Here is a 26,131-nt window from a genome sequence, read left to right on the forward strand (position 1 = left end):
TCTTGAATCGGTTTCACTATGAAACATGCGTCTAAATCTCGGAATAACAGGAAAATACCACAAGACTTTTGCTGGAGACAACTTGTTCTTATATCGCGAGACACCGCATTTAGGACACTCATTTAACGATGCATACTCATTTCGAAACAAAACGCAATCGTTTGGACATGCATGTATCTTATCATAGCTCATGCCAATAGAGCACAACATCTTTTTGGTCTCATATGTTCGATTGGGAAGAACATTATCCTCATGAAGCATATCTTTCAAAAGGGCTAATAACTCTGTGAAACTTTTATCCGACCATCCATTGCCCGCCTTTAAGTTGTACAACTTTAATACCGCAGACAATCTTGTGAATTTAGTGCAACCATCATACAAAGGTTTCTCTGCATCACTTACCAACCTCTTAAACATTTCGGGACAATCCTTAAGATCTCCTTCAAGTGCTTCTGCAATCTCTTCAACTTCAATAGCATGAGAATGTATGAACCATGCATTAAGCATTAGTGGTATGCACTAATTTGTAGCATAGTTATATATCATCATATAGTTTTTACAAAAGATAAACATTGACTAGAAAATATATATGTAGAATTGTATAATGGTCTAACTGAAAGCTAACAGAAGAATAGTCGACTCTAATTTACTCTATCAAATAACATCCACACCTAAACTTCTTAAGTTACTAGCTACGCTATGTATGCTAGAATAAATACACTCATAAGCTGCATAGTGTACCTTTGATTGGTAGAAGGTGTTTTAGATATTACTGCCTCCTTTTTCTACATCGAGAAACAAATGGAACAGTTGGTGAAATTTAACCCATAATGCCTAGTCTCCATTGCTAGCATTGCAACACAATAATTATTGTTGAGAATACTCAATAAATGTATGAACCAAGAAAAATGAAACCAAAATGAACAATAGCGAACGTCAGAAGAGAAACCAAGTAATATGAAGATTAGAAAAATACCTATGGTGTCAAAATCGAACAGCTAACAACGAATTAATAGAAGGAGGAAACGTCGTAGATCTAACAGAGGTGGAAGGAGAACGCCTTAGAAGTAGCGAAAATCGTAGCAGTGAGAACCCTAACGTGAAAAAGAACGAAAATAACAGAGAGTGAAATAACAAAACGCGCAGTATGTTATAATTTTAATGTTTACTAAAGGGGACCTTAGAGGGCGCTTGTGGAAAAAAAGCGCCCTCTAAAGGGGGCCTAAGAGGGCGCTTATGAAAGCACTCTCTAAGGATTTCCAAAAGCGCTTTATAAACTGGAAATGCACATGGACTTATAGAGCGCTTTTTTAAAAGCGCCCTCTAAGGGTAACCTTAGAGGGCGTTTTCTAAAAAGCGCCCTGTATTGTTGTCCCTCTATCTCCTCCTTATTTTTTCGCTTCACCTTAGAGGGAGCTTTATTACAAAAGTGCCCTCTAAAGTGCGTTGTCTATTCCAGTTGTTCGCTCCTTATTTTTTCGCTTCACTTTAGAGTGCGCTTTTGTAATAAAGCGCCCTCTAAGGTGCGCTGTCTATTCCAGTTTTTGGCGTAGTGATTAATTAAAAATATAAAATATAAAAAACACAATACCGTCATATTCTAGAAATTCAATTAAAAGATATACAACGTCAGTTTTTTTTTTATAAACGAGGGGTTTGAACATATCAAATAAAAAATTAAAATAAGATTTTGAAAATAGTATTTTGAAATTGATTAATGCAAAATATATTACCTCTGAGTTGCACCATGTATCTGAGGTAAATACTAATAAAAAATAACAATGATAAAAATGGAACTTGGAAAGGCGTCAAGTGAGAAATACTAATTAAACAACTGGAAAAAAAACATAAAATGTAATAGTTGGGTGTCGGAGTAAGCTCCCTTATAGCTTTATTCCCTCGCTTTTCTTAAAGACTGGGGTAAATGGTTGTTTATTTTTTTTTTGTAAATGAAACTTGACACTCCTAGTACTTATACCCAAGTTTTTTTATTGTTCGAGGTGTTAGCTTCGTCATAAAAAGCGTTATTTATTGTAGTGATGTTCTTTCATGAGTAGAAATTGGGGAATTTGGAATGGTGCAAGTCATCGTCACCATCTGCATCTCTTCACCCACACTTTAGGTTTGATCAAAAGTAGGGTTTCTCCCTAGGCTTTAATTGAGAATTAGAATCATGTATGATTGATGAATGATGTGGATGGGATAAATGATTCATGATATTTTGTCTTGTGAGTGTGATTACATGTTTGATGTTTGATGATCATGAATTATGTGTTTGAAACTTGATGCAAGTGTTATGTGAAGTGTTTATTAACCTTCAATATGTTAATATGTGTTTACCATGGGGTTGGATTGAGAAAAGCGTGAGAAACAAGTGAATATATGAATTATGTGTAACTTGATTCGAATCAGGGGGTCTATTATTTGCGTCATAGGCAGGGGCAGACCTGTTCATAGGCAGGGTGTGGCTATAGTCACACCAAAATTTTCAATTCTTATATATATATATATATATATATATATATATATATATATAAGGTTAATTAATAAAAGAAAAAGATATCTCCAACACCCACTCATTTTTCTCTCTCTTACAATATATTTTCTTTTCACCCCCTCTCTCTCACACACACACAAGGTATTCAACCCCACCACCATCTCTCATATTTGTCTCTTGCTCTCATATTTACTAATCTAATAATCCCTCATTTTTCTCCATATGTTTCACTTCGCTTGATTGCATTTATATGTGGGTGATTTAAAATTAAAGGTAAAGTGAGTATTTTAAATTTCCCTCATTCTTTTCTCCTTTTTGAGTTGAACCCTAAAACCCCAATTTATTAAAAATATCAATTTTCTTAATTTCTCATTAATTGTTTTCTTTATAATCAATTGGTTTCATTATTCTCTTTATAGGATGAAGAAATTTTTCTAGTACTTTCTAGAGACAAAGTTACTTCTTCGACTAATATAGAAGCATCAGAAACTCAAAGTGAGAGTATGAAAGTTGTTGACTATGAATTATTGAAAACAGATCCATGAATTATGCCTTCAATTTCAAGCTATCATCCTGACATCCAAAATGAAGTAAGGAAAGCTTATTTAAAAATATGTTGTCATCAACCTCCTCACAAATTCGTTTACCCTTGGTCTGTTCAAGGTAAACAAAAACTTCAATTTTGCAAAAAATGATTTGATTTGTATGACTAGATTGATTATAGTGAATATAAGAACATATCATTTTGTTTGACATGTTTTTGTTTAAAAATATATCTAAATATGGGGGGATCACTTTCAGGGAGACGGTTTTGGTGATTGGAAGAATGATCAAAGATTGGTCAATCATGTTACTTCTTCCAATAGTCATGTTGATTGTGTGCATATTGGTTATGCTCTCATGAACCCAAACCAAAGTATTAAGATCGCATTTGTTAATCAAACTAAGAAAATGAATGTCGAATATTGTGTTCGTGTAAACACATCCCTTATAACTACTAAGTTTCTTTTGAGGTGTGGCATGCCATTTTGAGGGAGTGACAGGTGCCTTAACTCTTTATTTAAGGGGTCATTTTTTGAGTTGGAGGACACTTTAAAGGAAATTAATCCATAGATAGTTAGTGTAATAGATTATGCTCTGAGAAATAACCTTATGACTGCCCCTAAGATTCAAAAGGATCTCGCTGCTACTTGTGCATGTGAAATAACTCAACAAATTATATGTGATATTGCGGATGATGTGTTTTTTATTTTGATTGATGAATATGGTGATGTTGCTGGTAAAGAACAAATGGTTGTTGTTATTCACTATGTTAATAATGAAGGTTTGGTAAAAGAAATGTTTCTTGGCATTGCTAGTGTTAAAGAAATAAGTGCTAAGTCACTTAAGGAGGCACTTGATAAGCTGTTGTCTATTAATGGCTTGAGTATATCCAGCATTAGGGGGAAAGGGTATGACGGAGCTAGAAATATGAGAGGTAAGTTTGGTGGTTTGAGAACTTTAATCCAAAATGAGAATCCATATGCTTATTATGTGCATTGTTTTGCCCATCAACTTCAATTGACACTTACTTCATGTGCTAAGCCTCACAAAGATGTTAATGGTTTTTTGGTAAGGTCGATATGCTTGTCAATTTCATACGATCTTCTAACAAGAGACAAAAATTGCTTCAGGACAAACAAGTAACTCAGTTTGCTAAATTGATTAAAACGGTCAGATAGAGGCTGGTAGTGGATTAAATCAAGAATCATTTATTGCTAGAGTGAGTAACACTCGTTGGGGTTCCCACTTTAGGACTCTCACTAGTTTGATGACTTTGTATGATTCCAATATTGGGGTACTTGAAGAAGTTAGGAATGATACGTCATTTGAAAAATATGGTGAAAATATGCTTTTGTTATATGTGCTTCAATCCTTTGATTTTATCTTCATGTTATATATAATGGTTGAGATTTTAGGATTTACAAATGATTTGAGTGTAGCGTTACAAAAGCGTGATCAAGATCTTTTGAATGTTTTATCACTTGATAATGCTACCAAACAAGAATTACAAAAAATGAGGAATGATGTATGAGAAGAAATTATATCTAAGACTATGGAAATTTACAATAAGCATGATATTGATGTGCTAATATGGATGCACCGTATGTGCAAGGGAAGAAACCTAGGAGACATGTTACAACTTCTAGTGTTTCTAATTTGCTTCATTATAAGCACGATTGTTTATTTAGTGTTTTATATTTGCAGTTGCACGAGCTCAATGCTAGGTTTGATAAAGAGAATAGTGAACTTTTAGAATGTGTTTCATGTTTTAGTCATTCATTGTCATTTGCAGCTTTTAATGTGAAAAAATTATTAAGGATAGTTGAACTTTATCCAAATAATTTTGTAGATGTGCCGGAAGTGGTGTTGTGACATCAACTTCAGAATTATGTTAGAAATGTTCGATCTGACCCAAGATTTGCAAAGTTAAAAGGATTTTCAGATCTTTGTGCAAAACTTGTGGAAACAAATAAGTGTAACACATTTGATATGATTTATAAGCTTTTGAAATTGACTTTAGTCTTGCCGGTAGCAATTGCAAGCGTGGAACATGTGTTTTCAGCTATGAAGTTTGTGAAGAGTCAGTTATGTAACAAAATGAGTGATCAACGCTTAAATTATTGTTTCTTGTAACTTTTATAAAAAGAGATGTTCTTGTAACAATTAATAATGATGTTATTTTAACTCATTTTCAAGAAATGAATGTTAGACAATTTTCATTGTAATGTATTGCATTAAACAATATTATTTTTCATTTTTAATATGGTTTAGTTCATAATTTCTTTTATATTTAGCCACACCAAAATATAATATTTGGATCCGCCTCTGGTCACATGCTAAATTATGAGCATGATTTTAGTTTTGGTTGGTTTAATTCTAGTCATGAAACCTATGGTTTGAATCATAGAGTAAAACATGGTGACAATTTCATTTCTGGTTGCCATGACTCGAATCATAAGTATCGTGATTGGAATCATGGAGGTGCATTGTGTGTAACTCCCTATTTTTGTCATATCTTGAGTCCTATAACTATGTTTGAGACACAATGAATTGCAATTGGAAAGTTAATTCAAATAGTTATTCTATAATAAAGTAATATAATGTGTATATTCATATGAATTAACCATGCTTTTCCATGCTTTGTGTATGCTATGTTTCAATGAGAGTTGGAACCTCTATAGGTTGTACTTGTATGAAATTATGTATGATATGTTTCAATAGATACACAATTTTAGGGATCAACTGCAGCTTTTCAGCCATCAAGAAGAGGCACTGCAACATTTCAGGGACCAATTGCAGCTTTTCAGTCACCAAGAAGGACCACACCTAAGCTGTCCATAAAGAGAAAAAATCATTAGAATGTTATTTGTTGTATTTTGCTGAACTATGATCATGCAGTTTGAATGGTATTTTTGTTTTTAGGATGCTATGTGTCTGGCTTAGAAATATGTATTTTGGATGATGATTCTATGTTTTAAATGTCTACTATGTATTTTGGATGAATACTTTATGTATTTTGTTTGGTTTAATGAAGGATATTAAGGTCTTATCACTGTTTTGGTTAATAGACCTTTTTATGTTTAATTAAGAAATGTTATGATATTTTGACAAATTTTTAGATCCATTGTGTTTACAATAAATTAAGTTGTTAAACACAAGTCAATTAAGTCTATTTTAGTGTAACATATATGTCCTTTAAATCTTCTTTAGTGTAACAAATATGGGGACACACTATGTCCTTACCGCAACATAAAATTTGACAGAATCTAACATCATTGAAGAAAATCATTACAACATCACATTAACAACTTGTCTTACAACACTAACATTAACATAAATCATAATAACCACTTATTTATCAACATACACACCAAAATTATAAAAATCATAACTAAAACCATTATGACAAAAATTAGTATCTTTAACATCTTCAACATTTTTTTCATCATCTTCTCTATGTAGTAGTCATCTCCATGGATCTTCATCATCTTCTTTGTGTAGTAGTCATCTCCATGTATCTTCATCATCTTCTTCAACATGCTGGTTTCTACATCTTTTTCATCGTGTTTTGAACATCTCCTTTGTGTGTTGATTTTTGTTTACCCTTCACCATTATACTTTCTTTCAACACACTAAAAAATGTTGCAGACACAGTTTGAACTTTCACTTTGTAAACATATAATAGTTAACATTATCAAATAAGACATGGAAGACGATAACAATAAACGTACCACCAAGTTTTTGTAGCCCCAAAATAATTTCCCAAAGGTTCGTCATTTCTTCCTAACCGTTCGTATCGTTACCTTTGCCCCACAAGCACACCTTGGTTCGATTTCGCTATTAGTTGCACTCGAAATGAAGGAATTATAGTTCGGACTACGTGAAATTGAGAAATTTGTACCCGTATGAAGCCATTGTTGGAGAAAGGAGAAAAAATACTCGATTGGGAGAGAATGATCAATTCTAAGGATTTGATGAAGAAGAAAGTGATTTTTTTTCTAATTACTTAAAGTAATATAAAAAAAATGTCATCTCGCAAACGTTACGGGCACATAAGCCCCGTTAATGACACATTATGACAGCTATCCATTTTTGGAATAAAATCATTAAAAAAGACCAACGGGTGTAGACGTTACGTAATTTAAAGGACTAATTTGTAGTAAAAAAAACTTAAAGGATGAATCTGTTACAATTAAATATTCTAAATGACTCTTGTTTATTTTTGCCCATTTTTAATTAACTAATCTCTAAAATAATGTTCGATAAAATTTGATTTTACACATTTTTATTTGAATTATACAAGAATCACAATCCATCCATTGTGAAGGGGTAACAAAAATCGAAAAGGTGAGATTGATTCATAGTTTAAGTTTATGACTGTGAAGCACATGTACTCTATTTTTGGCAAATACCGGTACCAGGTACCAGTACACGTACGATACTCGTATGGTATGTATCGACACCGTACCTATTTTTTAAAATTTGTTTTTAAATCGGTATTCCAACTGAAACATATTCGGATGCGAACTCAATTTTTTTTCTTCTAATTGTATATTTTAAGCTTTTTTCAATGGGTTTTTCAAGTGCTGATGTAGGGTTTGACCAATTTGACTCGTTGCAAGATCGATGAATCTTGAAACCGGATGAGTAATGGATAACTTATGGATCTTCAATATGTAAACTTTAATCCATCGCATTAAAACTCCTTTCACAACCAAGTTCTCTATCTTCTACTCTGAGAGAAATTGGAACGCATGGGTTTATTTATTCATTGAAAATGAATATGCTCAATCCAAAAAGGTTGAGGATTTAGTTTTTGTTTATACAAATCTTCATGTTCTAACTAGAAAGAGTAGAGTTTATAATGAAGGAGTAACAAAAATATGAGATATTAATGAAGATGAATTGAATCTATTCGATGAAGCTGGTATTCTTGAAATTTCTGGTCTTTTTCGGAATGAACTAGAACTAAAAATAATTTTTTTAATAATATTCAAGAGGAAAATATTGATATTCAATTATGATCTCATGAATAATTGACACTTTGAAATTTTGATTTATCTATGGATTGATTTTTTTTGAGTCAATTATTTTTTAATTTTAATATTTTATTATCATTTAAACAATATACAATTTATTTTTTATTTTTATAATTATATTTAAAAATATTATACTTCTATCTTTTTTTTTACCAGTACCGTAGCTTTGCAACGCAGTTTCTGATGAAGACATCATTAGCGTTAGGTATCGGTAGAGAGTGAACAATATCGGTTCTGTTTCCATTCCGATGTTAAAAAGTGCCCGTGAAGCGTTCTAGTCAAACTGGAAGAGAAGAACTTCATCAATTCAATCTCTGGAGGTTTTGGTGTTGTAGCCAATTGCCATGTCCACAACAATTTCTTCTCTCCCCTTCTCTTTCCCTCTCCGCCACAATTCTAGGGTTTCTCGTTTCAATTCAATCTCTTCTAGCATTCCATTCCAATCATTCACCCTTCCTACAAACGTAATCACTCTTTCACTCTTTCTTATGTTACTTTTTATTTATTAATCTGACCTGAATCAGTTTTTTCATTCCAGAAATGGGGAGTTTTGTGTTTTAAGCATGAAAACATTCCATCAGAAACTAATGCCTCTGACTTCAAAGAAGATAAATTGTCCGAAGATTTGATCAAGCTTAAAGGGGATGATGATGCGGCCAAAGACTTTAAAAAAGACTGGCTTGCTGCTCTCCATACGGTACTGCTTTCGTTTTTTATAATCATGTTTCATGGAGATAATAGGCAGTATAACTTAAGAATTCATCTATCTAATCTATTCTCACCAAATACGTGTCAGATGAAATTTTTGGAATAATCTGTATGCTATTTGACATTTTAGTGCTCAGCTACTTCATTTACCTAAGTCCATAACGTAGCTTTCTATTACAATAAGTGTAGTAAGGAAGTTAAACAGGCTTAGGTGGGAAATAAGATTAAGTGGTTTGGTCATGTAGAGAAAACACCTATAGATTATGTTGTAAGTACAGTTGATCGGATAGAGAGGAGTCAAACAATTAGAGGTAGAAGAACACCTAAAAAACTATAAGAGAAACTATTAAGAAAGATCTCGAGATTAACGAATTGGATAGAAACATGGTATTTGATAGAACATTATGCCGAAATTTGATCCATTTAGCCAGCCCACTTAGTGGGATAATGCTCGATTGTTGTTCTTGTAGTAGTAAGGAGGTAAGTAAGTAATCATGGAAAGAATGATGTTTCAATTACCTCTAAATTTTCATCTTCTTAAGCCTTCCCCATCTGTCGTGTGGTTGTGTCTACTGGATCGCCAATTTTACATATCCTGCAATTTTCCGGACAAATTTGACATGCCATTCTGTTATTATTCCAGGGAACAATCTGAAAAATTTGGAGTTGCCTTTGGGTTCATTCCCCTTTTCATATTAGCAATTGACCACCCATATAGAAAGTCTGTTAGATTTCTAACGAGGTTGGCTCTTTCTTTGTTTTAAAGCCATGGCTAAAGTAAGATTGTGTTAGGAATTAGGATATAGGGATAGTTAAGTAGTCAGACTTGGAGTATTTTTTTTGTAAAACTAAGATAAATATGAGTAGAGATACACGTTTTGATTTGTTAAGATTGAGTGAATAGAACAGTGATTCTATTCAGTTGTAGAAGGTGAGAATTGCAAATCAAGGCAATCAAATTTGCCAGTCCAAAGACTGAAGTTCATAGACTGGTTACAGCAATGAAGTTTCAGCATACCTTTCACCACTGTCAGACACTCAGTTTATGTCCTGCATTTTCAATCTTCAGCTGCAACCTTCAGGATAGTATGGCAGTTAAGTAGCTAAGGTAATAGTTTGTATGGATAGGAGAAATATGAGTAGAGAATGACATTTAAGTTCACAAACGTTGCACTAATAGATCAGTTTCTCGTTCTCTCTATAAAACTTTGTTCTTTTCCTAGGTTCTTAACAGTTTTCAACGGTAAAGATAATAGGTACGGTCACAATCATGAACTGAACACAGTTTCATATTCTTATTTCAACATACAGTGTACGATGTTAAAGGAGAGAAACAAGACTTAACACTTGTATACACCGTCGTGTGAGAATGAACGAAGAAGAAAAGCAGAAGGCAGAGGAGACAGATAATGAGAGTATATGAAAGAGAGTTGATGTTTTAAAAATAGTTAAATAAAAAACTGAGGTTTTCTCTTTGGTAATTAGCAATAGGCTCTAAAATTAATATATGTTTTTTCTATCATTATATTAAAACTAAATCAAGGACCTAAATTTGGTCCAAGTAATATATATATGCTATGTTTTTAACTCTTCATTATCCACATTATCCACCTCTAATTCTGTTGTTGAACAATGTAAGCATCTTTTGTGTCTCGGGAATAGTAAAAATATTGTTTTTAACATTCCAGATCGTTCTTGGTGTGGAACCCTGGAAAGTTCCTTGGACTGCAAAGACCATTGTTCAGGTAAAGTGTATCCTTTCTTATCATTGTATATCATTATCAATCATCAATGTTATCTGTGCTTCAGGCATGTCTGGTACTCTGGATTAGGGATTCATTCCTGTCTCCACACCGTAAAAATGTTTTTCCTATGTTTCATGTACTAAAACTAAAAAGACATGAAATGGCCATTCCATTTTGCCTCTGATTCACTAAGAATGGCCCTTTCTCTTTCTGTCAAATGGATAGTATTGAATTAAGAGAGACTAAGAGACATTTAGATTAAACCGTGTGTTTGAATAGCACTAGGAAGATGTATTATATAGGAAAAAGTACAACTCATACTATTAATTACATAGCTATTCTATTCTTTTCTAGAATACAGTAAAGAATATTTTAGAGAATATTCTCTTTATATATATATATATATATATATATATATATATATATATATATATATATATATTCAAGCTTAAATATATAAGTCAAATGCACCAAGCTTGTTACATATATAATTGGTTCTGGGGCTTCGCAGGAATTTTGTAAACACATCTGCCAATTGATCATTAGAGTTGACAAAGCTTGTGGTGATGTCGCTTAACTCGATCTTTTCTCTGACAAAGTGACAGTCTATCTCAATATGTTTGGTCCTCTCATGGAAGACTGAATTTGAAGCATTGTGCAATGCAACTTGATTATCACAAATAAGTGTCATTAGTCTTGCTTCTTCAATTTGAAGTTCCATGAACAATTGTTTTAACCAAATAAGTTCACATGTTGTCATTGCCATGACCATATACTCTGCCTTGACGCTTGATCTTGCAACTACATTTTGTTTCTTACTTTTCCATGATATATGATTTCCTCCTACAAGTGCACAATACCCAGAGGTGGATCGTCTATTAATGGATGACCCTGCTCAATCAGCATCGGAGTATCCAACTATCTGAGTATGTCCTTTATCTTCATACGCAAGACCTTTTCCTAGAGCACATCTGAAGTATCTCAGAATCCGGATAACAACATCCATGTGTTCCTGACAAGGGGAATTTAAGAACTGGCTTACCACACTGACTGTAAAAGAAATGTTCGGACGAGTGACTGTGAGATAATTTAACTTTCCAACTAATCTTCTATACCTTTCTGAGTCAGATAGAGGCTCCCCCTGATTGCATAGTAGTTTGACACTTGGATCCATAGGAGTATCAGCTGGTTTAGCATTTAACAAATCTGTTTCTTCCAAAATATCCATAGCATATTTCCGCTGAGAAATCACCAAACCATCTTTAGATTGGGCTACTTAATACTCAAGAAATAACGGAGTTTACCAATGTCTTTTGTCTGAAATTGTTTCGAGAGATGTTGTTTCAATTGGAGTATTCCCTACTGATCACTACCAGTTATGACACTGTCATCTACATACACAATAAGATAAATACACCCTTGGACTGAATGACGATAAAAAACAGAATGGTCAGCTTCACTACAGACCATACCAAACTGTTGTACTACAGTGTTGAATCTGTCAAACCAAGCTCTCGAAAATTGCTTAAGGCCATAAAGAGACCTAAACCATGTTCGATGACCCCCCCTAAGCAACAAACCTAGGAGGTTGCTCCATATATACTTCCTCTTCAAGATCACTATGTAAAAAAACATTTTTGATGTCAAGTTGGATGAAGAGGCCAATGTCGAATGGCTGCAATGACTAGAAGAAGTCTAACAGATGTCATCTTGGCTACAGGTGAAAAGGTATCACTATAATCCAACCCAAAAATGTGAGTGTATCACCAAGCGAGTTTTAAATCGATCAATCTTACCATTTGGACCAACCTTCACTGTATAAAGCCAACGACAACCTACTAAAGATTTCCCATGGAGTAGAGGAACCAGTTCCCAGGTACCACTGCTTTGAAGAGCACACATTTCATCAATCATTGCTTACCTCCACTCAGGGTGAGATAATGTTTCACCTGAAGTTTTAGGAATAGAAGCAGAAGATAAAGAAGACAAACAAGTATACTGCAAAGGGGAAAGACGATGATAACATAAATCAATATAATGTGGAGAAGGATTTCGTGTTTGACGTATACCTTTTCGAAGGGCAATCGAAAGATCAGACTCAGGTTGCAAGATCGGATCCGGTGATGGCGAGAGCGTTGGAGAGTCTGCATTGACCTCAGGGCCATGTATGACCTCAGGGACAGGTACGACAAACGTTGGGTGACGACGCTGATATATTTGAAGTGGACGAGGAGTGAGGGGTCAACTAGGAGTATCTAGTGGGTTAAGTTCCGTAGAATGATGTGGGATAATGACAGATGAGACTTCCGGAAGAGGTGTGGGAATACTTTCCTGAAGAGGTTTCGGAGTTATTTGTCTGAACTCGAAATATGGAATAGACTCGAAGAGGATAACATCGGCCGATACGAGGTATCATTGTAAAGTATGAGAATAACAACGATAACCCTTTTGGGATCAATGATAACTAAGAAAGACACACTTTAGTGATCGAGCTGCTAGTTTATCAAGACCAGGGGAGAGATTGTGTACAAAACACGTAGACCCGAATACTCAAGGAGGAATTGGATGGAGAGGAGAGTTTTGAAAGGATTGAATGAGGGATTTTATTATTAAGGACAAATGAGAGCATGCGATTTATGAGGTAACATGCCATGAGCACCGCATCCCCCCAAAACCGGAGAGGAACATTACCCTGGAGAAGTATGGTCCGAGTGGTTTGTACAAGATGCCGATTTTTGCATCCGGCTACCCCATTTTGTTGGGGTGTATGAGGGCAAGATGTTTGGTGCAAAATACCATTGGATGACATAAAAGTTTGAAATTGTTGGGATAAATATTCACGTGCATTGTCACTTCTTAAGGTACGAATAGACAAACCAAATTGGGTTCTTATTTCTCGATAAAATTGTTCAAAAATAGAAAACGATTCAAACATGTTCTTCATTAAAAATAGCCATGTGCAACATAAAAAATCATCAATAAAAGTTACAAAATATCTAAACTCAAAAGTAGACACGGTACGCGAGGGACCCCAAACATCAGAGTGAACTAAAGCAAAAGGGGGACGCAACCCGTTTATTGACTCGATCGGAAAAGTGACTACGAGTATGTTTCCCTAACTGACAAGACTCACAATGTAAAGTGGATAATTTAGATAGACTAGGCACCAACTTTTGTAGCTTGGGAAGACCTGGATGAACTAACTGCGCATGTATAATGAGTAGAGAATTTGTGGTGGAGTATGTGGTAGATGACGTAGAGAAGTAGTAGAAGCCTTGAGACTCACATCCGACGCCAATCGTTTGTCCTGAACTCCGATCCTGAAGAGTAACATTACTATTAGTAAAGGTGATAGAACAATTAAGGGAAAGAGTTAAACGACTGATTGACATTAAATTAAATGGGCAATTAGGTACATATAAGACAAAAGTAATAGAGAGATATGATAGTATTTGAACAATACCAATCCCTTGAGATCGGGTTTGAGAACCATTTGCGGCAGTTATACTCGGTAAGAAACCATAGGTAGAGAGGGAAGAGAAAAGACCTTTATTATCGGTAACATGATCAGACGCACTAGAATCGAGGATCCAAGGACCAGGAGGAGAAGATTGAGATAAGCAAACAGATGAATTACCAATGTGTGCAACCGAAGCCGTGGAACCAGATGTCTGATTAGTCTGACACCACCTGAGAAAATCCTCGTAGTTTGGCGTAGAGTTCTAAATAGAAGGTAAAGTCTGCATAGTGTTTGGGTTATCAATTTGAACTGCATTTATCTGGCATGGAGGTCTTCCATGTAACTTCCAGCAACGGTCGATAGTATGTCCAAGCCGGTTCCACTTGGGACGAGGTTTGGATGATCCTCCTCGAAGGCGATTCTGATTGTTACTAAGAGATGCAAGGGCAACAATGTTACCTGGTATCGGAGCAACAATAGATGGAGGACAAACCGAACCAAACGCATGAGGTGTAGCCAAACGCAACAGTTGTTCACTAACTGCATCATAATTAGGAACAATAGTACCTGATAAAATCTGGTTACGAACGGACTCGAGTTCTGGTGGTAGTCCTGTAAGGGCCATGACCATGAAAAATTTGCTCTGTTGTTCGGAATGAGCTGTTGCATCTTTTGCATAAGGCATGCAGGTTGCATAACTTGCTTTCAAGGCATCAAGCTTACTCAGATAGGCTTGCATATCCATATTTTTCAACTTCAGTGAGTCGAGTTTGAGGATGACACTGTATAGACAATGAACGTCATTGGAGAAGACTTTCTTGGCCTTTTCCCAAACCTCATTGCAAGTGGAGAAGGCTTGATACTGCGCTTGGAGGTTAGGTGCGATGGAAAACCATAACACAGTACACAAAGAGGCATCAGTTTCTTCCATTTAGCAAGTTTGGCGGCGACAACATCAGCCAATTTTGTGGTTAGGTGATCTTCATATCCCTGACCATGAAACCACATATTGACAGCACGATCCCATATGTTGTAGTTGGCTGATCTAGTTAGTTTTTCACATGGGATAAATGGAACTTTAGTAAACGAGACAAAATCAACATCTCCCCTGCCTTAAAGAAACAAAATCGGGGCTGTTTGAACTGGAGCACCAATTTCCGAGAGTCGAAATGAAAAACGGAGACTGGATCTGTGACCGGCAGAGGGAGCCGAGTGCGGTGGCCGAAAAAAAAAGGCCGGATCGGGCGGAGGCGAGTCGGATGGTGGGGTCAGTTTTCAGAAACGTCGTCGGAGAATTCTGAGAAGTGAGGGGCAAACCGGAATGATGACACGATTTACAAAAAACAAATTTCTCACCGGATAACAGTCGGTCAACCGGGTAAAGCATAGTGAAGAGTTGCCTATTAGTTGCCTCTTAGCGAGTTGATATGTATATATGTATATATAGAAAGAGAATATTCCTTAGTCTATTCTAGAATAGAATAGGATAACTAGGTAATTAATAGTATCAACTGTACTTTTTCCTATATAATACATTTTCCCTAGTGCTATTCATATACACGGTTTAACCTAAATGTCTCTTAGTCTCTCCTAATTCAATATGGTATCATGAGTCTCGTTTAAGATCCGGTGGACCACCTACTATGGTTTCTGCTATCGGGCCACCCATTATTTATTTCTATGCTCCAATTGTCTAGTCCTGAATGTGATGGGGGTGTTAAGAGTCCCACATCGGATAATATTTGGCCTGAACATGTGTTTATAAGTGGGGGCAGTCCTTACTCTACTAACCGGTTATGTAGGGTTGAGTTAGGTCCAACCACATTTCTTAACAAATAGTTCAACAATATATATATATATATATATATATATATATATATATATATATATATATATATATATATATATATATATATATATATATATATTAGTTGATTTGACAGAAGTGATTGATGTCATAATTACAAATTCTGTTCCTATTCCATATACAAACATAGTTAATTTTTTTATATGAAATCAGTGTTAGGAAGCAAACTAAATTGGGTTTTGCAGGTTATGCTCCTCTGGATTGCCTCATTCTGGTTGGTAGGTTCTTGGATAGTTCCGTTTTTAGCTTACACAGCAGGTTTTAGAAAAGAAACTCTTTCATACAGAGGACAAGCATTGTACAGTCTCTTGACGGATGTTGCCGAAGGTGTGGTTGGGATAGCTATACTTCATCGCTGTCTTGCAAAGTTTAAACCACTTTCAGCTGACTGGTTCAGATTTGAACTCAAAGGGAACTGGCAGTTTGATGTCGGTTTAGGCTGCCTCATGTTCCCCCTCATCAATCATCTGTCACAAATGAACCTAAATTTATTGCCTGTTCTTCAATATGCTCCAGTTACAGTCTCGAGTGTAGAGCAATCAATTGTAGCACGAGACCCCGTGGCAATGGTCCTATATGCAGTGGTAGTTTCAGTTTGTGCCCCAATATGGGAGGAGATTGTCTTTCGTGGTTTCCTTCTCCCATCTTTAACGAGATACATGCCTGTGTGGAGTGCAGTATTAGTTAGCTCAATAGCATTTGCGTTGGCACATTTTAACATTCAGAGGATGCTACCCCTTGTATTTCTTGGCATGGTGATGGGTTCTGTATTTGTACGGTCTAGGAACCTCTTGCCATCAATGTTGTTGCATAGTTTGTGGAATGCTTTTGTATTTCTGGATCTCATGAAATAGTATATATATATATATTTTTACTCTTTACATCTGATCTTTTATTTTCAACTTTACACATGGACACAGGTACAATCATTTCCTTCTCCCTTATAGACACGCGCTAGAAAAGGTGAGTAACTAAATCCTTTTCACCTTACGTAAAAGCTTGAAAATTTCAACTTTCAACTTTCAACTTTCAACTTTCAACGCCTATTGTTGATATAATTTCAGGGTAAAATAACTCAGAAGTGGTATTCTGTGACATCTGAATAACAGAAAAACACAGAGTGTGCATTATTTTAGCAGTACAGAATCGAATAATTGTTGATAGCATCTCAATTGTTAGCATCTTTTCAGCCAGGACCCACATTAGATAGTTATAGAAAGAATGCATGTGGTTTGCTTCATACCTATAGCCACATTTTACGAGTTGATGAGCTGGTCGTCACGATTCTCCGTTTGAAATTTATGTGCTAACTGTTTTCTGTCAATTTCTACAAAAACAACTTGAGTCTGTATGTATTGGGTCCTTGGTGCTTGCCAGAACGGTGTAACATTCTTTTCAGGATTAGACTGTATCAATGAAAATTGTATTTACTAGCAAATACCTATTGTCTTAAACGGAGACATAAAAGTGGGGACCGATTGATTTCTAGTCATTTGCTATGCTGGCTTACTGAGTTTTGTCCCATGAAACTTTGTTCTTGTTTACTTTATCCTAACAACACAGGGTCCCTTGTCTGCCATTTTATATTTTCAGAAAGTTGCTTAACAAAGCCAATTCGTTCATTTTGGGATGACAATGACGTAGCCTTTATATACAGTTTATTTAAGGGGTGCTTTTGTCTACAACTTCTTCTTTTTCTTTGGATTCAAGGCAAGTTTGAAAAATTTCAGTGAACCAATGTGATTTTGCAAAAGCTATGTAGTTATGTGATTTTGGCAAATTCACAATGATATTAAAGATGCGTTAATTAAGCCAGCTCAAATGATAGAGAGATGCGGGTTCGAATTCGCGATATCCTAGTTGTTCATCTTTAATGAATGAATTTCAACCACTAGACTATTTATCTAAAAAAATGTGCTAATTAAACATATATTAAGTGATTTTGTGTTGTTTTTCAATATCATTTTTTTTCTAAATGTATAAGAGGTTTTCCAACACTTTCTTTAATATTATCATTTTTAATCTTATTTATTACAATCTTATCTGATGCAACTTTCTCATATCTTAATTGTTTAACATTTTGTTTTGTACAATATCACAATTCTTATAACTATCTAATAAACTTTTTTCTTCAATTTGAATGATACTTTGGTGTCACATAAAATTCTCGAAACCCTCCTTTATTATAACCGACTAACTTGTATTTGATGGTTTAGTTCTTCTAGTTCTCTATCGTTTTGTATTATGAATTCATGATATTTAAATGACGTAATTTATGATATGATATGATCTCAAACTTTCATCCCTAAGTAAGAAATGCTTTTTCTTTTGTTAGACTTACATTCAATATACTTTGTCTTATTTCTATTTAGACGAAAATCTTACACCTCTAAGGATCACCTTCAAGTCTCAAAGCTTTCATTTAAATCTTTATTCTACTCTTCTAGTATGACAACATCATCTGTAGAAAGTATACATACATCTTGAAAGGTTTAGAGTTGAATCTTGGTGCAATTCTATTGTTATGAGAAAATTGAAATTTTCTCATTCATGTGTCCGCAACTAATCAATATTCTCCCATACATATTTTGAACAACTCAATATAAACAATTCTAATCATCTTTCTTCTCTAGAGCTTTCCGCAAAATCTCATAGACAATTTATCACACATTTTTTTCAAAAAAATGGAAACTAATCGCTCACATAGTATTAAACTACTTTCATCTTCGACCTCTCAAACATAAAATCATATTGATTATCAATAACTTAAGTTTCTTTCTTAATCTCCATTCAATCACTATTTTTTATTATTTTATAGTATGACTCATAAGTTTTTATATATATATATATATATATATATATATATATATATATATATATATATATATATATATATATATATATATATATATATATATATATATATATATATATATATATATATATATATATATATATATATATATATATATATATATATATATATATATATATATATATATATATATATATATATATATATATATATATAAATGTTTCTTCTCTCTGTTTACTTGGTATTTACTTTCCTTTGATCTTATAATTTAGTTAAAGAGTTTACTTCAATCTCTAAGAAATTTTCACACTATGATCCAATCTCATTGCTATTGTTAAGTCTGATGAGATAACATATTTTCATTAAATAAATTAGACTTAATCGCACTTTTGATTCCTCTATTTTGATTTAATTTTTTAATTTCCTTAATTTAGGATTCAGTCATCTTATTTCACAATTCTTGAAATACTACATCCGAGTCGTACAACAAGTTTTCGGACAACAACCTAATATTCACATTATTATTATTATTATTATTATTATTATTATTATTATTATTATTATTATTATTATTATTATTATTATTATTATTATTATTATTATTATTATTATTATTATTATTATTATTATTATTATTATTATTATTATTATTATTATTATTATTAGATTTATATCGTAAAAATTCGACAAAATTTTAGCAACCTTATAAGGCACTCCTTTCCGTTTATTCGAAAGACACTTAAAACCTCAAAAAGATTATATGCATCACCTCTAAGCTGTTAGTGGAGGAAAAAGCTTGAAATTTCCTTCCTGTAAGAACCTCATGATACCTTCCTTTATTCTTTGAGATTCTGAAAATATGTTAAAGTTGTTATAGATAGCAATAACACCACGTATACCAATTGGTGGTGAAGTTATGATTTAGCTTATCAATTTGTGCCTTGACTTTATAGAAAGAGAAAGAACATGTCTAATGCTTTTTCAGTACATCTGTTTTCATGTTATGAATTCTAAGCTAGACATGTGGCACAATGAAAATCCATTTCTTTCATTCATAATAATTAACCATTCAAGTAATTTCTTAGAGTAAATAGATACTCATTACTCTTCTTTTACTATTCCTCAAACAATAGTTTAGTGTATCTCATACATATAATAATATTCCAATGAAATATTCTTATCAGTGGTTGTTTAGGTTACATGCACTGATGCACATAGTACAATTATTTTATAATATCTATTAAGCTTTATTTTGCAGGCTTTAGCAGTTGAAATGTTATAATCAGAGTGATGAAATCACCCCTTAAAAGTGGTTATATCCATCCAAATACTAATATTGCATTAAACAAAAAAGACAACAAAATAGCAGAATAATAAAACTTTAAATATAAGCAACCACATTGCAAATATTAATTAATTAATTACACATAATTGAGGACTTTAACTAAATATAAGATTCCTTATGATTACTTTTCTAAGCTTTTAATTTACTTTATAAAAGCTTAAAGGCAACATTGTAATTGTAATTCAATAAAAGTTAGCATTTCTTGGTTTTTCTGATTTCCCTTTTTACTATATGTATGCATAATATGCATGTACCTGTTTCTTGACTGTGATTTTTTGATTTGATTATTAGACTAAGTCCAGAAACAAACCAACCCTCTTTATGAAAATTTTAAAGCAACAAATGATTAAAAAGGAAAGGTGAGGTTAACTCACTATGAAACATGACAATATGATTATGGTGGGGGCTCACATTTCTGTTTTTTTTTTCTTTCTACTTTTTTTTCATTTCGAAGAATGAAAATTCATTTTCTGTGTCAGCATTATGTTCGCCAGAATGAAATTGAATTTAAATATTTTTACTGTGGTTTCGAACTAATTAGGTCAGACTTAAACGGTTAGAAGATTATAAAACTTAATAGACCGGATTATATATTAGCATTTAAAAAAATCTAACCCCCACATGAGGAATTCTTGGAGAGAGATTATATATTAAGGGGTCTTGTTGTGTGTATAAGTCAAAATATATGTGCATAAGAGAAGTGTCTTCTCTAGCTATCCCCTTCCTTTCCACTTTCAAATTTGAAAAATTTTCCTTAAAAATTGCAACCATGGAAGCTTCACAGCCTCTTTCCATTGAAAGCTTCTCTTACAGTTGGTTAGTGAACTTAAAGCCATCACTAGAAAGCCTAGATAGCTCCTTTAGAATTCCTCTTGATGCATATGATGAAGCTTCCTTCATTGAGATGGATCCAAGAATGCCACCATCTAAGAGATTCTTCAAGATCTCACATGATTCCAATTCCAACATATTTGATTTTCCAACTTCACAATCCCCTCTTAGTACTCTTGTTCATGCAGATGAACTCTTCTCCAATGGTTACCTCATGCCTTTTTTTGTTGAATCTTTGAAGATGGAAGAGTATGAAGCCTTGGACTCCAATATTACAAGTCTCAAACCATCTTCTTCGCATGCACCGAAATGCGTGGTTCCTCTTGTTCATTCTAGATGTTCTTCTTTGAAAAGATGTAGAACATTATCAAGGAGAATATTTTATAAGTATCTGAATTTCTTAAGGTCTTTGTGTAGAAGAAGATCAAGCGGTCACAAATCAGGTTCTAATGGTGCTAATAGAGGTGAGGGTTTGATGAATAGGAGATACTATAATTCAGAATCATCTCCAAGAATCAGTGTAGCTTTTTCTGCAGATGATTGGAGAAAGTCTTGTGATTCTGAAAGCTCAATACATGAGGCAGTTCTTCATTGCAAAAGATCCATAGGTATGTTCATATTCACAGATGAATTATAAGCAAATTTTACCTTATATTTTTGAAATAAAATATATACAAATGTAAATTACTATTATTTTAAACATATTTTTCATTTTTTTTAATAAAAAATCTTTACAAATTGGTCTAACTATTAAAGTTTGAGACCTGAGTTTGTTGCTCTTTATAACTTAAGTTCGAATCTTCTAAATACTAAAAAAAATTGTGTTAGGTTAGTTTATACAAAATTTTGATCTGATTTTAATCGGAGTCTTTTAAAAGACTTGATTTTTTTTATTGATTTAGCTCAATTTTGTTTATATTTAATTCTAAAGGGAGTTTAAATTATGCATAGGTTTTTCCCATCATAGAATTATGCTACTAACACTTGACATTTCTTTTATGGCAGAAAGAATGAGTTAAGGATGCTGGTGAAGAGAAATGAGATGAGAAACATTTAATACTATGATGAAAAAAATGATGCCACTTTATTGTTGTAGTTAAGGTTTTTCACTTCTTGTGGAAACTTTTTATTTAATTTTTTCAATTGGTGGCATCATATGGTTCATGATAGGACAAGTCAATGGAGTAAAACAAAATTCAAAAAAAAGAAAGGAAAGATGAAGAGAAAACAATCCCATGTGAGGTGAAGAAGCATGAGACCAAAACATCATCAGCCACTCATGTTGTCTCAATCTTATTTGCTTTAAGGATATGTGGTTGGTCGGTCATTATTAGAAAAAAGAAGAAGAGATAGAGTTCAATTTTATCTTTTAATAATCTTGTTGATATAGGGAGGAACACTTTGGCACTAGACGAGAATCTTTTTTTTCTCTCTATCTTAATATGTATAGTTCCTTTAGTAATTCTTTGTTTTTGATAAAGTTTCTTCAATAGTTTTGGAATTAAAAGCTGATGCTAAAAGAATCATTATGCAGGTAGATAATATAATTTCTATATCAATTGTTAGTTGGTTCGGTAATAATTAACATTGAATTTGATAGTGAGAACTACGGTTCGATCTCCTATAAGCAGTTGCGATTGTGAGAGAGTTTGAATCACTTGATGTCAAAACTGATCATTGAATTAGATTAGTCGGTTCAATGAACCATATATTAATGGTGAAAAAAATATAATTCCTATTAAGAGAGGAATTTATTTGAAATGAAGCAATGGTTAAATTAAAGTAACAACTTCAAATTAATGCAATGCGTCTCTTTGTAGTATTAATGTTTCAGGTCTAGAACTAATTAAGTAAGGAATTCCTACCAAATGAGTCTATTAGGATTCAGACTAGGAATTTTGAAATGTTTGGGTTTGAGTAGGTGCCACTAAAACATTTTAAAAGTTGTACTGATTTGTTAACGTTAACAGACGATCCTGCTTCGTAAACAGAAACTGACACCTTTCTTGGCGCATCATGATGGGGCGAGACTAAACGAGGATGTGATTCAGACTAGGAATTTTGAAATGTTTGGGTTTGAGTAGGTGCCACTAAAACATTTTAAAAGTTGTACTGATTTGTTAACGTTAACAGACGATCCTGCTTCGTAAACAGAAACTGACACCTTTCTTGGCGCATCATGATGGGGCGAGACTAAACGAGGATGTGAAACATGATAATACCACTCCAGGTATCCATCATCTGTATTAGATGGAATGATGGTCAACGCTGTCGAACGGATCACAACAACAACAACACTCTGATGATAACCAAACCACTCAACATCAATATCATCAGCCATCATATAATGAGGATGTGGGGTGGAACATACTGCCTGTATCCGAACTGACGTATACATCTATTTAGGAAAGTATAGAACAACTATGTCACTCCACTTCATACACCCCCTATACAGACATAACTCATTAAACTGACGCCATAATATATGATCCTCAAATGGACGCCATAGGAAGTCAGCTTGTGTCGGCTCATCCAAAATAGGTCACAAGTCATCCACCTTCATGACTCGAGGAAGACCACAATTATCAGTTGGTTTCCAATTCTCTTCTCTTTTTCCAACTGTTGAAAAATACTTGTGAATCCAACACTGTTACAAAATTAATACTATAAATTAACTAAATAAAATAAATTAAAACATAATAAACAAAATAAATTAAATTAATATACTAAATAAAATTAATTACCACATAATAAACTAAATTAAATTAAATACTTGTAGGAGAATAGGATATCCATCGAGCTGCTTGCAACTGAACATGAAAGCATCTTCGAGATATTTGTAAAGGATAACCAACGTAGTTGCTCCTCAACTGTATTCCGGACATATCTCTAAGTCCGTAAACAATAAGATATATCGTGCCTCGACAAGCGTAAAAGTCTTGTCGGTAAAAATTATGGAATCCACCAACATCAGCAAATACGCTATAGTCACACATGCCCAGCTAGAAGCATCTATATGCACTATGAATAAATCATATAACCACTCCAACTTATAGTAAGAACCCCTACAGTTACGAACATGTGATTGTGCCTCACTCTGTGACACTCCTAAGTAATCAACAACAAGTTCAACAACAACCTCTTCAGTGATATCTTGAGGGCTCCAGAACACTTCCCTGATGGGAAAGTGAAGCAGACAAGAGACATCATTCAGAGTAATGCTCATCTCACCAAATGACATGTGAAATGAAGATGTCTCTAGATGTCATCTCTCCACAAATGTGAATACCAAATTTATGTCTATCTTCGTCAAACTGATTCTCTGAAGTGAAGATAATTCAGACCTAGAAACCCAACTCTCAACTCTCCTTCTGTTATGGAAGAGCTTGTGGGATCCTAGATGTCAACTTCAACCCATGTCCAGCAACCTTCAACTCTTTCTTCAGATCTCTCTCCTTAAAACAATTAAAACACATATTATAAAATACAACATAAAAAATTAAAATATTATTCAATATCAAATGTACGTCTCTTACTTACCTCACCAAACCATAAATGTCGAGCAACATGATGCTCATACTTTACCAAAAGAGACGTATCGTACGACCCTCCTGGAAAGCCAACCGCATGTGCTAGGGATGCAAATGCACTAATATGCCCTTCCTCACCAGTCAATATCGATGGAGCACCCTATCCTAAACCATGATTTGAAATTTTACTCTTCTGGCCTCATGTTCGAGCCACTATCAAAATAAAATATAAAAAATACGAACCATAACATAACAATTTTTAAAAGAGTTTCGGTGTGAAAAAATTCAAACAATCGGAACACTTTTGAGAAAACTTTCGATGAAAATAATGAAAAACTGGAAGACTTTTGCAATGAGTTCCGATGTGCAATGTGAACACCGAAAGACTTTTGCAATTAGTTCTAGTGAACTTGCGAAAGTCGTAACACTTACTAAATGTGTTCCGGTATGAGAAATGTGAACCAAAAGTCTTGGTAAATGAGTTCCGATTTACAAAGATGAAATATGTGTTTTCGGAAGACTTGAAGCGAGAGTGAATTAAAAATGGAAATTTCCAAAATATAACTTATTTATATGAGGGCATTTTGTTCCAAAAAATTATAATATAGAGATAAGGGGATAATTGATGGGGTATGAGATACAGTTTTTCTCATTTAGAATTATCATTGGAAAATGTGTTTCAGAGTTGTTTCACTTCATAAGTTAGGGTTAGTATATCTAGAGAACTTTGAGATCCTGACTATTGAAAATTTGGTTGATACTGATTGGAGAAAGACAATAGTCAGTTACTTAGAAAATCCAGTTGGTTCGACAGATCGAAAAGTTAAATATAGATCTCTGAGCTATATGCTCATAGGAAACAAATTGTTTAAGAAAACGCCTGAGAGGGTTTTACTTAAATGCTTTGGAGAAAGTGAGACATATTTGGCCGTGTCAAATGTCCATAGTGGATCATGTGGTGCTCATCGGGTAGGGCACACGATCAGATGGTTATTGTGTAACTATGGTGTCTATTGGTCTATAATGTTTAAAGATTGTATCGACTTGGTTGTCAAGAATGCAAGGTCCATTCAAGCATTCAACATGTCACTGCAAGTGAATTGTACGCGCTTGTAAAACCATGGCCATTTAGAGAATGGGCCTTGGATTTGATTGGTGAAATTCGACCAGCATCTTCTAAAGGTCAGAAATATAATTTAGTAGGCATTGATTATCTTACAAAGCGGATCGAAACAATTCCTTTAGTCAATGTTGATCAAGATACTATAATAGAGTTTATTCAAATAAACATTATCTATAAGTTTGGACTTCCTGAGGCCATTACGACATATCAAGGTTCGGTGTTCACTCGTCGAAAGATGCAGGAATCTGCCTATGAAATGGGGATTAAGTTACTGACTTCGACACCTTATTATGCTCAAGAAAATGGTCAGGTGAAAGAAGCTAACAAGATTGTCATTAGTTTGATCAAGAAGCATGTGGGGAAGAAACCAAAGAATTGGCATAAAATGTTCGATCAGGTCTTATGGGCATGTCAAGCCTCTCCCAAAGAGGTGACAAATACGACTCCTCGATTGACTTATGGACACGAATTTGTTTTTCCAATCGAAATCTATTTGCAATTAGTTCGAATTCAGAGGCAGGGAGAAATTCCATCTGATCATTATTGGAGCATGATGTTGGATGAAATGGTCGATTTAGATGAAGAAAAGTTGGTAGCATTAGACATGTTAATAAGACAAAAGGAGTGA

The 26,131-nt window shown here is 33.9% G+C and overlaps 3 protein-coding genes and 1 pseudogene across 3 annotated transcripts; all 4 read left to right on the forward strand.

Moving 5' to 3' along the window:
• Positions 1–1,790: 1,790 nt before the first annotated feature.
• LOC127096053 (uncharacterized) lies at positions 1,791–5,265 on the forward strand (annotated as a pseudogene).
• A 2,962-nt stretch (positions 5,266–8,227) lies between these two features.
• LOC127091840 (uncharacterized) lies at positions 8,228–16,744 on the forward strand. The gene is made up of 4 exons (XM_051030554.1): positions 8,228–8,543; positions 8,618–8,776; positions 10,476–10,532; positions 16,045–16,744. Exons 1-4 carry the CDS (start codon positions 8,424–8,426, stop codon positions 16,711–16,713), a joined length of 1,005 nt encoding a protein of 334 aa, XP_050886511.1. The 5' UTR covers positions 8,228–8,423; the 3' UTR covers positions 16,714–16,744.
• Positions 16,745–20,491: 3,747 nt separating this feature from the next.
• On the forward strand, positions 20,492–22,312 carry LOC127093628 (probable membrane-associated kinase regulator 6). Its single transcript, XM_051032570.1, has 2 exons — positions 20,492–21,458; positions 21,856–22,312. The coding sequence occupies exons 1-2, from the start codon at positions 20,705–20,707 to the stop codon at positions 21,867–21,869; spliced, it is 768 nt and encodes a 255-aa protein (XP_050888527.1). The 5' UTR covers positions 20,492–20,704; the 3' UTR covers positions 21,870–22,312.
• Positions 22,313–25,005: 2,693 nt separating this feature from the next.
• On the forward strand, positions 25,006–26,131 carry LOC127096054 (uncharacterized). Its single transcript, XM_051034678.1, has 3 exons — positions 25,006–25,010; positions 25,064–25,312; positions 25,414–26,131. The coding sequence occupies exons 1-3, from the start codon at positions 25,006–25,008 to the stop codon at positions 26,129–26,131; spliced, it is 972 nt and encodes a 323-aa protein (XP_050890635.1).

The sequence above is a fragment of the Lathyrus oleraceus genome, chromosome 6 (assembly GCF_024323335.1).
Source record: "Lathyrus oleraceus cultivar Zhongwan6 chromosome 6, CAAS_Psat_ZW6_1.0, whole genome shotgun sequence".
NCBI classification, from domain to species: Eukaryota; Viridiplantae; Streptophyta; class Magnoliopsida; order Fabales; family Fabaceae; genus Lathyrus; species Lathyrus oleraceus.